Raw genomic sequence first — 19279 nt, 5'->3', positions numbered from 1 at the left:
TAATTAGTAAATAATATTATAGGAGTTAACTTAGACGAATAAAAAATTAAAAGAAATTTTTCGGCACATTCATACTTCTATATGCGTTACATATGTAGAAATATATATATGTAGAGGTGACTATATCTTATTAGCTACAAAAAATGTTAAAATTCATGATTTTATTTTACTAATATTTTGTTTAATCTTATTACTGCAGATGACCTACTGGTGGGACTGTGATAATGAGTCCATGTCTTGGGTCCTCCACATGTAGGTCAGAAAGTACATTCGGAAGACTTTCTCCATTGCTCGGTTCAGCAATATTTTTCAAAATTAACTGAGAGGAAGAACAAGAACAAATTGCCCAAAAAGAATAACAAAAAAAAATTAACTAGAAGAGGAAGATGAAGGTAAACCGAGAGAAGGAGGAAGATGAAGGTAAACCGAGAGGAGGAGGAAGATGAAGGTAAACCGAGAGGAGGAGGAAGATGAATTGAGAGGAAGAACAAGAAAAATTTGGAAGTGCTTTGCTTTGCTTGTGGTGAAATTTGCATTGCAGCTCACACTATAAAATAGTGTGAGCTGCATGTGAGGACAAGCATTATTGCTGAGCCACCGCAGTCCGTGACCGCGGTGGCTCAGCACTGCTTGCTGCAGCCTGCAATTTTGCAGGCTGCTTTGACCAAATTTTTTTTTTCTGATAGCGGTTCTTCACCAGTTTCGTTTTTTTTTAATATTTGATTGATGCCACCGCGGTGAGACACCGCGGTGGCATATTATATATATATTTTTTTTTTTAATTCTGTGTCACCGCGGTCACGCACCGCGGTGACACATGAAAATTTTTTTTTTTAATTGTAAACTGTGGCACCGTGTTGTCGTACCGCGGTGCCGCTCATTTTTCTGATCCTTTTGCAACAGCACCAAATCTCTAACTTTTTTTTTTTATATTATTTAAATAAATTTGCCTAATTATTAAATATGTCACATTAAATTCCAATTGTTTTCATAGGTTCATTTCACCTCAATAATAGAAAAAATCATATTTTTTGTCCTATATTTTAGGATATTTTTTAATTTAGTTTCATTTATTATGATTTTTTTTTTCATATTGCATTTTATAAGTTGAAACTGTTTTTCAATTTTAGTCTTTATGCGCATTTTCGATCCAATAATTGACGGAGCCGTTAGCTGCCTCACGTGCATTTCTGTATATTTTTTGTTAATTATTGGATGCAAAATGCACATGACTGTATTTAATCACGGCTATAACTGTCATAGCAAATAATTATTGACTACGGCCATGCAATGATTTTGGTCGTGGTATCTGCAAGGCTGGCTAAAATATTTGTCATGGCTCATTGCAAATAACTTTTTCTTGGTGGTAAATCTATGTTTTTGCATCGATTTTTATTTAACTGTGGCCAATAAGAATTATTTACCACGATTTTTAGTCCATACCTATTAAAATTGTAGTCAATAGTCAATTTTTTTTTTTTTTTCTAATATGAAGATCAAAACTGAGAAAAAATTCAACTTGTAAGATACCATGCCAAAAAATCACAAGAAATAAAATTAAATTAAATATTTTAACATATGGACCAAAAATGTGATTTTCCCTCAATAATCATTAACAAGGAAACATATTTATAAAATATTATTATTTTCAACTTCTGCTATTGTGGTAGAATAATTTTTAAATAAATAGTTACCAAATAAAAGAATATATCATATCTAAAAGGATATTAGTTTTTCTTCAATATTAATAAATTATGGCACCAATGTGATCTAATTTAGTTGACCAACCCAGTTATATATGTGGAATATTGTTTTATTGCATAGTAGAATTATCTACTGTAATAATATGTGTTGTTATATTTTATTTATCTGATATTATATATTGATCAATATATGATTGTTGTAATTATTTTTATTAGGTATTTATATCTGACGGAGTATGGTTGTCGTAATTGTCTATATTAGATATTCATATTTAACAAAAAAAAAAATTATAATCAAATTATTTCAATTAATAATAGTTTATCGTTTCAAATAAAAAAAATTAAAATTATGGCATAATCTCTCTCTCTTTTTTTTAAAAAAAGTCTAATATTAGGAAAAAGTGCAACTTTGATGGATTATATTGGGAAGAAATCATGACGTCGCTCAATATTTCTTTATAAATCATCCATGAGTGCAGTTCTTACATGTATAGTTATTTGAAACACGTATTTGTCATTCTGACGTGTGGAATTTATCTTTAGTTCTGTTTATGTCAAATCTATAAACTAAACACGTATTATATTGCTTTAATGTTTAAGTCAGTAGCGTTGTAAGAAATAGGTGGGTAGCAGAAGTTGTACTTGGTGCATGGACATATTGCTATTTGAAAATTTTCATAATCGTATAATTTTTCACGTGAACTATATAGTTACATATGAATGATCTTGTAGAATATGTGATCAGAAAGCCAATTAGATTGGCTATTTTGTAATCTATTTAAGTAATTTCTTTTCACTATATAATATTGAATTAAATGAATAAGAGTAAGTATTCATTTGGCATTATTTTATTGTTCTTACTCCTGTAACTTTCATATACTGCAATTAAGCCCACTGATCACTAATTAACAAATAAAGTTGAGTTGCGCACTTAATGACAATTATGAAATCAATTTTTGAGGGTTGGATTTGAAATATTTTAAGTCGAGAGCCCCGAAAATGGGCTTCGCTGGTTCCCATTGAGACTTGCACTAAATATTGTGTCCATGTGATGGGTACCGTGTTTTATAGACAACAGACGTATGACGACTATGCAATTTTAGTGGGTGATTGACAAAGGTTGTTAAGTCAGAATTTACTCGTGAGGAGTTGTCATATAGAAGACCGTGAGGCTTGGTCGGTATGACTTGAACTCCTCAGCGCTGATGGTATGGGGTTTAGTCCTCAGAATGGGAGAATTAAAATTAATTATAGAAGGAAGGAATTAATTTAAAGAGTTCAAATTAATTCAAGAGATTAAACAATGTGATCATTTAAATGGGAGAACCCATATGATGGAAAGCCCCAAATTCAATTAGTGAGATAAATTAAATTTGAGTTAGATTTAATTAATTTAATAAGATTAATTTTAATTTAGAGTGGATGAGTTAATTAATAGGATCAATTAATTAGAGTTTCGACTTAAAAATTTAATGAGATTAAATAAATTGGGTTAGGCTTAATTATTTGATGGATTAATTAATTAAGTTATGAGTTAGGATTTATTCGATAAGATCACAAAAATCCCATTTAGGCTTTTTAAGAATTGATTGGATTAATTCTATGGAGAGCACAAGCCTATGAGTTTAATTTATTTTGAATTAAGCCGAGTAGACTATATATAGCACTAGCTTGTATATATATGCGATATACATATATATATATGAAGTTGTAAGGATAAGGGAGTTATTACTTGAGTACTTGTAGTACGAGTAGGTAGTGTACTAGGGGACACACATTATATTTATTTTTGACTTGACGTGCAATGTATACATGTATACATACAATAAGTACGTGATATGTCTCTTGTGTTTGTGTATAGTGTATAGGCTTGTCTACATATTATTTTGTATATGATAAAAAGACAACATCCCTATCATACTCTCATAATCTTGACCACTCTCTCTCCCTCTCTTTCTTTCTATTCTTTTGTTTTACTTGAACTAGTTTCAAGTTAGAATAAGGTCCTCTTGAGTTTGATATACTAAGTTAATAATATAACAAGTTTCTTATACTACATACACCTTACCTCTAGTAAGGTTTGGTGTTGACCATCTTGTAGCGTAGTGTGTGTTCAATGTAGAAGAAATCTCGTAAGTTTTTGTGTGAGCACACCGTTGGAGAAAAAGAGCTTGAAGAAAGTCTTCAAATCAGAAGGTGAAATTCCGTGATTACATTTTCGTTACTCTTTGTTATAAGGACAAAATGCATAAAACCCCCCTGTGTTTTAGAAAGTATGCAAAAAATACCCTCTTGTTTTCAAGATAGGCTAAAAACCCCCTCCTGTTTTGTTTAGTCAGCAAAAAAACCCCATTCTCTAACGGAAAGTGGAGGAGACGCGCATCTGCTGCGTTTCGTAGTCATTTTCTGCAGTTTGGGTTTATATTTAATGACACTTTGGACTAAACTATCCCTTTACGGGTCTATATAACATATAAAGAGCTTTTTAGCTTGATTGTGTCTTCCTTTTATCATTTCTCACCTTAAAAAGTAAGTATTAAATTTTGTCATATTAAATTTAAATTAAAATATTAAATTATATTTAATTTATTTTATATTAAATATTAAATTAAATTATATTTAAATTCAAATAATTTTATAATTGTTAATTATTAAATCTAAAATTATTTTTAATTAATTAAAATTTATATTTAATTACAATAATTATTACTATAATTATTATTAATTAGCCAAAATATTTAATTATTATAATTATTTAAAATATTCTTAATTAACTAAAATATATTTTAATTAATTTAATAAAAATTAATTAAAAAATTAAAAAGAAATAAGAAAAAATTGAATGATTCACCCCCTTTTTTGTCGGAAACTTGTCTTTAAGTTTTCGGCACCATCTAGACAAGTTTCAACTGTCAACGGTACCATTCTCTTCAACAGGAATATTTTAATACCTTCAATTTGAGTTTTCGTCAATCAGTAAGAGTAGGCTCAAATCACAACCGCTGAACATATTTGTTGTCGATTTATCGTTGTCTGATCGAATCTTGATCGCAAACCACCATTATCAAACTCGTCTCTTCAAGACGATTCTAATGAGACCGACCTCACTCATTTTGGTAAAATATTTATAGAGATCCGACAGTTTGAAGAATCCACCACCGCAATGCAAATGATGGTTTAGGTAGTTCGTTTTTTTATATATATAATAATAGTATATTTTTTTTAATATATAATAATAATATATTTTTAAAATTTTAAATTATTTATATATTAATATAAGTTAAATAATTTATTGAATCTAGACCTTTTATTTTTTTAAATCTAATGGTTGAGATTAATTGATTAGATCTAACGATCAGTATTTAATCAAAGAAGATCCAACGGTCATTAAAATAAAATATAATACATAATAAGTAAGGGTATAACGGTTATTTTTAAAAAAATTAACACTGTTAGTTGGATTTAACGGAGAGGGGGTGATTGAGCTGAGTTTTACAAAACACAGGGAGGCTTTTAGTCTATTCTCATAATAATTAAGAGAGTTTTTTTTTGCAGACTTTTTAAAATATAGGGGGTTTTATGCATTTTGTCCTTGTTATAATAACCATTTGTTTTATTTCAAACTTGTTTTATACTTGTTAAGTTACGAACACCCAAGATTAAGGGACTAATTCCCTTTAAAATTAAAATTTAAATATATTTATGTTCATGCCTTCGTTGCATTCTTGCCATGTCCCCAACCAGACCAATTTTTTTATGATTGTATGATCATCATGAATACTCAAGTTTGGATCGAATCGGAACAAAACAACACAAATAAAAAAGCGCGAATCTTAGCCTACTTCGTGATTGGTCTGTTTACGACTTTGAGGTGATATCCCAACACATTCAGTCAGAATTTGAGGTTTGATATTTTGATAAATAAAAACTTACCTAAAAAAACTAACCTCCAAGAGACTGATGAGGTCTTGGTTTAAGGGGCTCAATAAGTAATTAAACTAAATAACATACTAGAAAATAGAAAATTAGTTATTAAAATATTTATGATTATTTTAATACTGACACTAATTATATATATTTAGCGACAACAAAGCTTTATTTAGTTTTTTACTTTATGGGATTTTCAAAATAGTTTTAAAAATTAAAAGAACTTGATACATTTAGTTTATAATTTACGAAATTTTGGTCCAAAAAATTGGGAACGCTCGACACATTTGTTTCCTTAAATTTTATAAAGCAGAGGACTAAATATGTTGTGTTTTCTCAATTTTAAGACAATTTGAAAATCCTGCAAAATCAGAGAACTTAATGTGTCGAATTTTTTTAATTGTGACTCTATTTTGAAAATTCCATAACGCAGAGGACTAAAAATGTTAAACCTCTTATCCTGTGGAACTAAAAGTCTAATTTTACCCCCAATTTTTATTTTGCTTAACTTACAGCTTTTTCTTACAATCTATTTTCACAACAAAAATAGAAGCTACGCAACTCCTGTGGTACAAAACTGGCTTAAATGAATGAAACCGTTTGTATTTTAAAATTTCAGCTAAAACCCCCTCTTATATTTTAAAAATAGACTAAAACTCCCTCTTTGTTTTTTTAAATGTCGTTGAATCGCCCCTCTTCATTACATACAATTAACGATATTTTTTTTTTTTTAAAAAAATAACCTTTATACACTTTATTATTATATATTATTCTTTATTTTAGTGAATGTCAAATTTCTATTTTAAAAAAGATTAGAAAAAATCGTTCTAATTTATCCTAACATTAATTGTTGAGCAATTACATAAATAGATGCATTAATAATGTGAATATGCAGAGACATTATAGATAGATGCATTGATTCATCACAATTCCCATGTACTATGTAATTAAGGAGGAGTTGCCCTATTTTCAAGTTATGTAGTAATGAGTCATGAATACATGCAATTCTCTATTTCTACTTGAATACACTTGTCTGCAACCCTCTATCTTTGATATTGTAATAAACTCTCCACTCTTAATAAATGCATCCCTCATTAATTTCTTCATGTAATAATGATAGTAATGCAGATAGAATCAAACTACTAGTTAAAGAGTTTTTCTGGAAATCTGTAGTGATTATAAATACTCTTTTATTGTTTGAGAAACTATCAATACCCTTGATTGTATCGACCGTTCAACAACTAGTGTAATCCATTAGTCCCTGTGATATTATTATCCATTTTTTTGTGGTGGATTGATCAAAATATCCTTATAAGCTATGAATCATAATTTTACTTATTAAATTTTTTTTATGGACTAAGTTGACAAAATTTTCAAAATTCCATCCATGTTGTCCGATTTCTTTACAGGTTTTTTTTAAAAAGAAAAAAATTATACAATAAAGAGAAAGTTGACTTTTCCAAGCTTTTATATGAAAATTACATAATTTCATAAAACTTTGAGGGTATTGGTAATTTGTAAAATAATGAGTGATCATTTATAATCATGTCAAAACTCAATAAAACTCATTGTAATTTAACCACCCCTTCAGAGGCCGGGCCAGGCCGGGTATAATCGTAAACTTTAGGAACAATTACACCAGCACTCGATGTTAATGTGCAAACTTTTTAAAAATTATAATAAAAAAATATTTATTGGATTTTGTATGTGAAATGAAGTGTCTCTCTTTAACTATTCTAATGTATTTATTGAATTATAATAAGTGAAAAGAATAATATAATCTAATTAATATGGTTGAGGAAAAAGAAAAACAAATGGAAGGGATAAATAGATAAAGAAAAAAAAAACTTTAGATAATGAGTGGAACGAGAGGAGAAATAGTAAAAATAGTAGATTAGGTGAAACAAAAAGAAGAGAGAATAAATAAAATATTACATTAATATTATCTCTTTAAATACGGTAATTTTGTTTCTCCATAAATATAAATTCCATTAAGTAAAAAGAGTATAGAGGTACAATACAACATGTTCCAATGCTAGGCATCCCCCTCGAAGGTCAAGAGATTCGCCATAAACGATAAAACCCACATAAGCTAATAGAATAAGGTAAGTCGACACTAAGGATCCTCTGTCGTACATTCCCTATGATGATAGCAGCAAGACCTGAAGCATCACGTTCCACTCTGTCAAATCGGCGAAGGTTGCGTTCACGCCAAATATGGTAAACAACTGCAGCCAAAAGGGCACGGTAAGACCCAAAAATGAACTTCTTGCCCTTCCATTTTGTTGCTGCTGACAAAACATCCGTTCTCCAATCACGGTTAGGCCAGTCAAATCTAAGAGTCTGCCGGATCACCCTTAAGTACCTCCGGGAATATCTACAATGGAAAAACAGGTGTATGTGTTTCCATCGTGTCATCATCACATATGATACTGGAACTACCCAAATGAGAGAGCCAAGGTTTGTCTAAGGTAGAGAGTTTCTCGAGTATAGCCAACCAAAGGACAAACGCATGTCCGGGAATCCAAAAGGGACCCAATAGTAGTGAAGACCACCCTACTTTGGGCCCCTGAGGACTTAGGATACTATGAATGCAAGCAGTCGTTGGAGTATAGAGTGATCTCTAAGTCCTGCAGTCCACTTCGCCATGGATAGTGGGTAATATATGAAAGATCTCTAAAAAGTTGGTATCCGTGGTATACGGCCAATGCCACTATCCGTCCTCAACAACCACATTAAGTCAATCAGTCAACCACGTATTAGTAATTTGTGGACCCCTCGGGAAACGCTGGATAAGAGGTACGAATTCATGTCATGGATCCTGCCACAATTAGAAAGATGTCCCATCCCCAATTCGGTACTCATTAAATGGTCGTAGTAGGAGGCGTAGTCGAAGTAGTTTTCTCCACCTCCACGAACCCCCACGGTCCCCAATTGTCCAAATAGAATTTGTACGGAGGTGCGTATGGTAAAGCCAATCAACCCATACGGATGCTCTATTTTCACTAATCACTTTCCAGAGTTTTGAGCACATAAGCTCGATTGAGGGTAGAAATATCTCGCAGCCCTTGACCTCCTTTCTCTATAGGCCGACATACCTGTTCCCATGCTACTTTTGCATACCCAGTTTCGACGTTCCTTTCCAAAGGAAGGCCCTAAATCGCTTCTCAATTTCCTAAATGACACCCTTGGGCAATATAAACGCTAAGGTCCGATAAACATTTAATGTCGTCAGGACGATTTTTATAATTTGAAGCCGGTCCAGCATAGGAAAGAGAGGTGTTCCCAACCAAGAATCCTTTGGTCCAGTTTCAGGAGGAGAGGCTTACAGTCTGCAATTGTAAGTCGTGAAGATCGTAGAGGCAATCCCAAATATTTCATTGGTGAGTGGCCCTCCTAAAATTGTATCACCTCTAGTAACTGTATACGTAACTCCTCGGCCGAACGTGATAGAATAAGGTGACTCTTTTATTCGCTAACCTAAATATGGGTAATTTTATCAATTCATTTAATAACATATCGAATTAGTTACTAATTATGGTGCTTCACTACAAAAACAAATGCAACAGTTAATTATGATTAATTGTCATAATTAAAAACAAAATAGTCGTAGCAAATTGTCATTGACCACTGCCATGCAACAGTTGTTGGCCATGGTGTTTGTGGGGGTGACTAAAACATTGGTCATGACTTAATATTGTACCATAGCTCTTAACAATGACAGATAATTTTTTCTTGATGGAAAATATATATTTTTGCATCGATTTTATTTAATTGTGGTCAATAAAAATATTTACCACAATTTTTAGTTCATTAGCTAGTCATTTTTTTTTCTAGTGCTTGTACTTTTAAATATAGTATACTAGTCATCATGACATAATTGTTCTTATGTGCATATAATAAAATAACGTGAAGTCACTTTTTAAAAAAAATAATTATAATTAATTTTAAAATAATCTAATTATAGGTATAATTATTATTTTCTAAAATTAATGGGTAGTGTCATTAACCGTCTTTCGTAAGTGTTAAAAATTCTTTTTTATATTAATATAGATAAAATACAGATAACTGTTGAAATTTAACATTTATTCTATTTTATTAAGGTTTAATTAAGTTTCTAGAGTTCGAAATTAGTTGACAAAATATTTTCCAAAATATTGGAATTTAAGAAAATATATATATTACATACATACAACTCTATGTTATTTACAGATTCCCCCCCTAATGGCGGGATGACGAGAGGAAAACCTCTGATTACAAAAATGAATATACGGGATGTCGGTGTAAATTTTTTAAAAAAATTCAGGGATCTTTCTTTTAATATGCTCAAAGTTTGAGGGTGTTTATATTATTATCTCTAAAATTATATGCCAATTAAATGAAGAATAATTACACTGCTCTCTCCTAAAGTTTTACGTAATTATACGTAGACCTCTTGTAGTTTAAAAAATTACACCTAATATCCCGAATTTTTATTTTTATCTAACAAATAGATTCCATTGTTAGTCAAAATTCAACGAATCTATTGATATTAGAAAATAAATAAATAAATATATAAAAATCATATTTATCTTCAATTGTCTTGATACTAATTTATTGCAGGTGAAATAAATCTTTTCATCACCAACTATCCTTATATAGATATACCTCTTCACGTGCATAGCATACGTGTAAAGATATATGGTCAGAAAAAAATTGTTTGATCTGCAATAAGTTAATTAGAGATACATGTGAATCTATTTTCATTGATTTTTTTTGTTTGTTAATGCTAAAAAATTCGATAAATTTTGAATAACGGAGCCTATTTGTTAGACAAAATAATATGAGGATAACTAAATATAATTTCTCAAATTAAATAAAGTTTATGTATAATTATACCAAACTTTAGAGAGACGGTGTAAATATCCTTTAGATGAAATTATAAATGTTGTTGTACCCGTTGTTTTGTAAGTGAGGTTCATGCATGCACGTCTCTGCCTTGTAGGGCAATAGCAGCATCTCTTCATGTACAAGACACAGACAGGACTACACATCTGACTTTACTTCCATTACAACTGGATCGATTTGTACCGGACTTTGATTTGATTTGCCTTATAATGCATGTTCTTGGGACAACATGAGGCGCAATTTTCTGTAATAATAAGGTTCGATCATGCAGACTGTCTGTCCGAACCCTTTATTTCGAATCGACTTTTCATCTACATGACGTGTGATGTGAAGAGAAATGCGAGTTAAAAACATCAATTTGTAATAAAAGGTCCGACGACGTGCAGGAGCAGCACAAAACATCATGTTTCGACCGACTTAGAATTCTTGAAACGAACACGTCGTTTCCCATGTTTCTGGATTGGACTTACCATGTTGGGTGTTGTGTGCCTCCACGAGGACCACAAGCATATACAGAGAATTCTTTGCATAGTTTCGATTTTCCATCAGATATGAGCATTTACTATGCATGGAGCTCCTCTGAGGGCCTGAACAATGCAATTAATGTGCCCTTGTACATTTCCAGTAGTAGGTATGAATTGAAGCTGAAGATGCAAAAACACTCTGCTGTGTGTGAGAGAGAGAAAGAGAGAGAGGGAGAGAGGGGGAGAGAGATTTGAATAAATTATTAATTCATGTAAGAAAATTTTCAAGGGTACTTGCCCGGTTTGTCGTTTTTTTTTCTAACAAGAAACTGGTAAATTTATACCTGCAAATGAAATGAATCTACATTTTTCAGGAATCAGTTGACCTAGGCTAGAAGTTTATGAAGTTATGGAGTGTTGCTAGACCTTTTCATCATGCTCGTTGGATTTTACAAGCCCGATTGCTTCTTCCGGCTTGTGGTTAGACGGAGGAGGGAGTCGCTCTTTGCCGCCAGGTTGGGAGGAGGCGTGGCCGTACCACATCATTCCAACTATTGCAACCATCATTCCCACGACCACGTGTAGGTTGAGTCCCTCTTTTCCAAAGAAAAGAAATCCTAATATCAAGACGAGAATGGTCTTCATGTGCCCCAGTACTTGAAACGACACTGCTGTGAATCTGCCGATGCAGATGAATTGGCTTAGGTTGGTTCCTATAGCGATGACGCAAGACAACACGACAAACATCTGCACAGAGAAAATATTACAAACTATTAGGCTGGTAGTAGAAAAAAGCAATAATATGTGGATAGATAGACAAGAAAAATAGCAAGACTATACTGCAAATAGGTCCCAACGTATAATGCATGCAGACACAAGCAATAGAATACTTACACAGCATGCAGGATGCAAACGATATATAGAATACTTAGACATTCAGCAAGAGAACACAGGATAATTACGTAGATAATCCCTGATATTGAGGCATATTACAGAAAGGTCCAACCATTTTGAAGTAAGCTGCACCAACTGCTATCATGTTTTACATTACACTTGCTCCTTGAAGATTGGATCGGTAGAGAGGAAAATGCCATGTAAAATATGACTGCAGCAGTGCGGTGTAATTTTTCAAAATGGAAGGACGGCAGGGTAAAAGAGTCATGCAGTTCATGTACGCATTGCCCAAGCACTAACATATTATGTTATCCACTCTAAAAGAAGTACTCAAATGGATGGCAATGAAGAACCCAAAGTACACTTAATTTTCAAATATATTCAATTTCCACAATTCCAATATGGGCTAAGGTTTTACAGGTTGCTTACTTCAAACAAAAGTTTGTTGAGTAAGATGCTTCATACAAATGCAGAAGGCATTGGTCTTGGAGCCAAAGCAGGGCCAAGGTATACACGGAAATTAAGCGTTATAGTGCATGGATTTGAGCTACATTAATCCCACACCACCGGCACTTCAATCGGACATAGTTTGTAATTTTAAGAAATGGGTAAAAAACTTGACAACAGCATTGTGGGATGCATTGTTCAGTACTGGGAACATGGGGGATTATATTTGGAGCTCAGGTTCAGGTCGTGTAACCCGTTGACATCCACATGACTAGCATTTTCTTTGCAATAAATGAGCCAACTAGCAGGTGTTTGTGAACAGCAAAATCTTCATCAAGTGCCTAAGGTAGCTTACAGATCTTACATAATCTGATGACCAAGTTGAGCACAATCAATAGATTGAGCCTTTACATTGGCAAAAAAAAAAAAGAATAAGCTCAACCGACTTCAAAAGAAATTACAGGAACCAGTGTGTTTACCTCGTCTTTAACAATGACTTCACACACGGAAAATTCCATTGAGTTAACAACCATCGTATGAGGCCATTTCTGGATATTTTCATTTGATAAATTGAATTCTAATGGGAAATATTTATCTCTTATGGTAGATACTTCAGACTTATAAAATGTTTCCAATCGACCTTACACATAAGAAGCCCATTGTTGAGTTCTCAGTTTCGTGAAGACTAGACAATTACTCAATGACCATAAAAAAGCTGTCTTTTCCCCATTTGGAGCAGACGAACAATTTTCAAGCTTTCTGAATAACAAAATAGTAGCAATATTTGAATCTAAAATTAGATTTACCAAAGGAACCTTTCCTCAAACAAAATATTGGCCATGGCTCCAGAAAGTGGTAATAAGTGAATCAAAGATAACCACGTCGAAAAGACAAATGACACAATAAGCAGTTCAAGTTATCTATAAGAACCATAGACCAGAGAAAAAGGAACCTAATTAAGAAGTAGAAAGTTAAAGATATAGACCTAGTGCTAGCACAATCTCTCCTACGGTTGCCCAAGGTGAAAACCTTCTAAATTAACAAAGCCAGAAGCATTCAATAGCTACCAATGTGTGTGACAAATAACTACTAGAGGAACATATATTATCAAGCAAATGCAAGGAATAGACTACGTACACGAAGCAAGCTTAACACATCAGCAAAAGCATTCTGTAAATATTTTTATTTTTACCAATATACTTACCACCGACATGAAGGTATAGTTATAGTTGTCAACCCTCTTGTCTGTCAACCAGTAATCCATAAAGGGTCCAACTAACAGTAATGATGCAGCTTGAGGTGGTGCAGTGTGCCCTAATAAGTCGAAAGAACCAATAGAATATTTCCTTTGAAGATAATGAACAAACTGCAGTTCCAAAAAGAAACAATATTCATGTACAACAAGTGAGAAAAAGTATATAACAAAACAATTAGCAATAGAGATGCCGTTTATGAACCCACCCATATCAGATTTAGTTCATGCCTATAGGTGAGCGGTGAGCTCAAAAGATATAAAATCCTGACTGTTTCCTGACTTAGAGGGTGTTTGGCTAAGATTTTTTAGAACATCTTATAAGCTCCTACATCTTATAAAATATTTTAGGAGCTTACAAGATGTTGGATCTTATTTTAAAAATAAACTCCTACACCGTTTGGATAAAGTAAGATGTTAAAGCATATAAGATTTTTTCGCATCTTATAAAATATTGAGTGTTTGGCATAAGAAGATCTTTTATTGGTAAAATGACCAAAAAGGACATGATGTTTTAATTAAATAAGTTGTTATTTCTTAGCAAATAAAAATTTAAGAGCTAATTAATTATAACCTAAATTTTTGTTATTCGAATATTAACATAGATATATAATTAATATTTTCTTTGTCATTGACTATTTCTAGTCGTATAATTTATAATGTTTTGAATTTATATTTATTTAGTAAATATAATATCAATAGTAATCTTTTTGTGTTTGACTATAATAAATTATTACTAAATAATGAGAGAGAGTATGTATGTGTGTGTGTGGTAGAGAGAGTGTATGTGAATAAGGATATTTTTGTGTCATGACATATTAATCTTATAGAGTTTATAAAATGTTTTGAAAAAAGTTAGAGAAGTTAACTTTTTCTTAAAGAGCTTATAAGATCCAAAACATGTTATTTCGAGATCTTATAAGCTCTTTAAGAAAAAATTTGCCAAACACTTTGTTGGAGCTTATAAGCGTAGCCGAACACCCCCTTAGTTTTAGATTGTTGCATGAGCCAGAATGCCAGATCCATCCTGTTAGCTAGATAAACCATAAAGTTTCATGTCTTATTGATTCATATATTGAAGGGAAGAATGACTTACATATTGCTGTAGAGAAGTGCTCCAAACAGCTATGAAAGCAGCAATAAAACCCTTGGCATTAACACTCACATCGGTAACTGTACAGATTGCAACACCCAATAGAACAACTAAGATGCTTAGCTTGGTGTCCCTCGAATATTGCACCCTGTCCAGAACAACTTCGAGGAAACATGAAACAGGGATCATGCTCAGCTTTGCAATCTGGAAGGGATGTCAAAAGTATAACATATTTTAGGTGTCAGTGTAGTCTAGTGGCAGAATAAAAGAATTACCAGAATAACAGAATTGACCTGATAAAATCCCACTGAATTCCACATTAAGCTCACGTTCATTCCAACAATGGAAAAATTTGCAAATAAAACAAATTTAATAAGATCTGATACTGGGAGATGAGAACTTTGGATATATCCAAGCCGCTTTAGAATAAGTGTCATCATGGTGGTGGCGGCAAAATGTAGGCCAGTTAAACTGGTAGCTGCAAAACAAATGGAAGAGGTCGGACAGGGATCAGGGAATATATGGACAAAGACACATAACCAATATGCTACTAGAGTGTAGTGAGAGCTACATTTTTGGCAGAAGCAACAAACACTATTTACAGTCGAGACATCACAAAACATGGTTCGCTGTGGAGAAGTGATGTCACTAGCCATTATTTTATTAATCTGAGTGTTAAAATTCTTCCATAGTTACATTGCAAAATCCTGTTAACAGCAAGGTATATGGGTAAGTAGACGAAAAGGGTGACTATAAAGTATACAAGTCCATCTTAAAATGATTGTACTGAATAATTCGACTAAATAGTATGGCACATTGTTGAAACTTCTTATACCAGACACGAACATTGATAGTGAAATCGGAAAGAAGGAAGATAATGCAGGCATATTGGGATCAGTTGGGTAGGCATAATCAACATACCAAAAGTAAAACCATATGTGGCCATTAGAGCTTTATTCACAATAATAATTCCAACAGAAGTAACAATATTGAACATCCATGCTGCCGTATCAAGAGCCACTTTATGCTCAACTTTGCTTGTCAGAGACATTTCTTCTACTGCAAAAGAAACAAAACAAGTCAGCTTTAACAACCGGCATATATTTTTTGCTTGTGCTGAAACTTTACAGCTCACTATAAGTTTTTCAGACATGTGGAGCTTATAATATGTTTTATAAGTTTAGTTGAACACCCTTCAGCATATTTTAAGAACTAACAACAAATTAGGCTACTGGCGGAAGTACAGATCAGAAGGCTATCTCCAGAACAGGCACCAACGCCATCTAGCCAAGGTTAAAACAGAAGTTATGGATGGGTAGAGCAAATCTGTGCAATAAACAAGGAAATAATACGATTGCTCGTAACCAAAGGTAAAAGACATTACAACAAAATTAGTGCAACAGATTTAATCCAAGGCAATAAATAAAATACATTTCTTCACTACATAATGTTTTCCAACAAGTCATAAAATTGACATAATTTAATCTTTAACAAGAGATGATTTTCAGAGGTGAAACTACAATCAGCCAGACTTTCTCCATCTGAGATTTTATGGAAATACTATAAGGAAAACGGATATCAAATCTATCCCCCCCCCCCCCCAAATTTTAACTCGCGAACGAAAAATTTCCCACACCACCATCAATGCAATGAGCCTATTCTATCTTTATAAAACTGCATGTTTACACCAAGAAAGGTGTCAGTGATTCACATGAATCACAACCCACTATGCGTGATTCACTTTCCTCTTGACTAAAAGTACATTAAACGGCATGTGGAAGGGAATAATTTACTAGCATAATGATCAGAAAATGAGGCAGGGAATGTAACTTTTGCTCAAAGTTACAAAGAGCATCCGCTTCTTTTCCCCTTCACCTGTCCAAGAAAAGAGCTGGAAGTGCGGAGGATACCCTTTACAAGCTACAGATATACCGTTCTTGAACTACATACACGAGACACATGCAATCCTACTACACAAGGAAATCCAATCCAACTACCATGTCACTTCAGTGAACAAATTTGGGAAACAAATCCAATTACTACAACTGAAATCTAACTAAAAAATCCAATCAGTACCCTCCAACATTCAAACAAAGTAAACACGCGAAAGGAGGAAAAAAACTCAAGAAGTGATCTACTCACAAGCATAATTCAATACTAAATTCAAGTTTACCTAAAATTACTAAGAATTCAACAAAGAGCCATCCAAGAACTCAACTTTCAAACCCTGATCTCCATATTCCTAAATCAGAAACTGATATCCCACCACGGAAAAAGTATTCCCCTAACCGGCACTCGACTTATCCACAAGCAATTGTAATTCAAACAAGAACCCAGTAATAAAATCAAGACAAGAACACAGAAAAAGACAAGATTGTTACTGCTTACATATGCATATGATGGAAAATTCCTGGGAGCAAAGTTTTGTGATATGGGCATGTAATAGATGAGTAGAAAATTCAAATGGGGTGAGAATAAGCAGTGTGTATATAATATAAATAGTGGAAAGAGAAGGGGTAGAGGAGTTGAAAAGACTGGAGTTGCGCCATTATGAAGAGACGTAGACTGGAGAAAGATTCCAGCTCTCTTGTCCCCATTTGTATCTATACAGTTGTATACATGTGTGCCTGCCTTTGTGAGTTGTGTGAGAGTTGCGTGAGTTGGGAGGTGTTTTTACAACTTCATGCCCGCTTGGCCATGCGATTGAGCAGATTATAATCCGTATTTCGGGTGCAAATGTAATTTTTTATATTGTTTGATATTTTTTATTTGACTATTTATTGTGAAACGTCGTTTTTATAATATAAAATAAATATTTTTTTATATTTTTAAATATATTATGAATAATAATAAAATATATAAATCAATAAAATAAAATAAAAAAGTAAAAAAATTAAAGTACTATGATATTCTAAAAGAATTGATATAGTGGTGTTAAAATGACGATGAGTTACTTTTTTAAAAAAAATAATTATAATTAATTTTTAGAAAACTATCTAATTAAGGGTATGATTATCACATTTAAAAAATAGTGTAACGATATCAGTAACTGTTATTTGTAAGTGTAGAGGGTCTTTTTTTTTTATATTAGTATAAATTTATCAATTTTAAAATTAAGTTTTTGTAAAAATACATTTTGATGAAAGCTATAGCTTATAATTTTTAATCCGTCTTAATTTTTTTTATTTTAATTATAGTTATGTTCATTAAACGATTTTTGTAATTCGATCGTTAAACTTTAAAAAAAAGTTTCATTTTTTTTTAATTTAACTATAATTTACATTTTTATAATTAATTATAAAATTATTGTTTGTTTTGTCATAAAACATATATTTCGTCGACAATAACTATGTAATAAATTAATTTTTGTAAGTATGAATTCTCATAGTTATTTTATGCATATAAGCAAATTTCGTGATTTTCTAGCTTATGGATAAATCTATTTATTGAAAAAAAACAAACATAAATGATATTAAGTGTAATTTTTTAAATTATAAAGAATTTACGTATAATTACATCAAATCTTGAAGAAAGTTGGTTTAATTATTCCAATTTAATGTATATCATAGTGAAGGAGATAATATTTTGAAGTGATCCCAAAATTTGATATTCTCAATATTGTATTCTGACTTGGACTTAATAATTTTAATATTATATATATATATATACGAATAATTATATTTTACGAAGAATATTAAATCATTCGACTCTCATTTTGAAGCTGCGCTGAGTGAAATATTTATGGGTTCTAATATTTTTTTACATGGAGTCATTTGAATTCGTCTTTTTAAATTATTCTTTCAAATCCAAATACAATTTAAATTGCATTTTACCCCTTCAACTATATTATATTTGTGATCCACACTATAAAACCAGCAAAAGATAATATTTACCTCTTATAGTCCGCGGAACGAATGGGTGGATAGTATCACTTTTATGTGAGTTTTTTTGGAATTTATTATTTATTTATTTTAGTTAAATCGATCTATTGACTGAAATAATGAATTACTCATTGTTCAATTTATTACAATATTGATGTGATAATGTAATTACCGCTTTTATATATATATAAAAATAAAATATTTACCTTTTAAAGTCAACTTCAAATACTTTTTAAATAAAAAATAATTAATTCAAAATTTTAAAAATGAAGCAACACATGAGAGTAATAGATACTCAAAAGATAATTACTAATATTACTTTAAATTACAACTACATCCCATGAGAGGTACGTATTAGTGCAGTATTTTTCAGGAGGTGTTTGTGTAAGCTTTGCCTTTGAATAGAGGGTGTATTTGTGATTGTAACTATAACATTAGAGGGTGTAACTGTAATTTCAAAAAAAGCAAGGAGCTTTTATATATTTTGATTTAATCTCAGGAGGTGTCAATGTAATTTACTCTAATTTTTAGTTACCAATAATCAACAACTACTATTAAAATAGATAAATAATTATTACTAAAATAGATCGACACTCACATATTGATGAAATTCGAACTTATAACATCGTAGTCGTACTCGTAAGTACTTTGATGGAAATGTGATATGTGATATGTATTTATTAATAAATATAGCATGTCATTTTCCATAAAAATATTTTTCAAAAATTTCC

The 19279-nt window shown here is 31.8% G+C and overlaps 1 protein-coding gene across 3 annotated transcripts; it reads right to left on the bottom strand.

Moving 5' to 3' along the window:
* Window positions 11353–17314, bottom strand: LOC105178310 (UDP-galactose transporter 2). Of its 3 annotated transcripts, none has more exons than XM_011101768.2 (6): window positions 17056–17314; window positions 15589–15726; window positions 14961–15145; window positions 14671–14871; window positions 13527–13688; window positions 11353–11728 (listed from the first exon to the last, which is right to left on the bottom strand). In XM_011101768.2, exons 2-6 carry the CDS (start codon window positions 15716–15718, stop codon window positions 11402–11404), a joined length of 1005 nt encoding a protein of 334 aa, XP_011100070.1. In that variant the 5' UTR covers window positions 15719–15726; window positions 17056–17314; the 3' UTR covers window positions 11353–11401. The 3 variants fall into 3 exon arrangements, with proteins under 3 accessions (XP_011100070.1, XP_011100071.1, XP_011100072.1); XM_011101769.2 differs by lacking the exon at window positions 17056–17314 and adding an exon at window positions 16841–16996; XM_011101770.2 differs by lacking the exon at window positions 17056–17314 and adding an exon at window positions 15885–15903.

The sequence above is a fragment of the Sesamum indicum genome, linkage group LG15 (genome assembly GCF_000512975.1).
Source record: "Sesamum indicum cultivar Zhongzhi No. 13 linkage group LG15, S_indicum_v1.0, whole genome shotgun sequence".
NCBI lineage: Eukaryota > Viridiplantae > Streptophyta > Magnoliopsida > Lamiales > Pedaliaceae > Sesamum > Sesamum indicum.
Note: the sequence above shows the minus strand (reverse complement) of the source record. Positions and strands in the feature narration are given on the sequence as shown.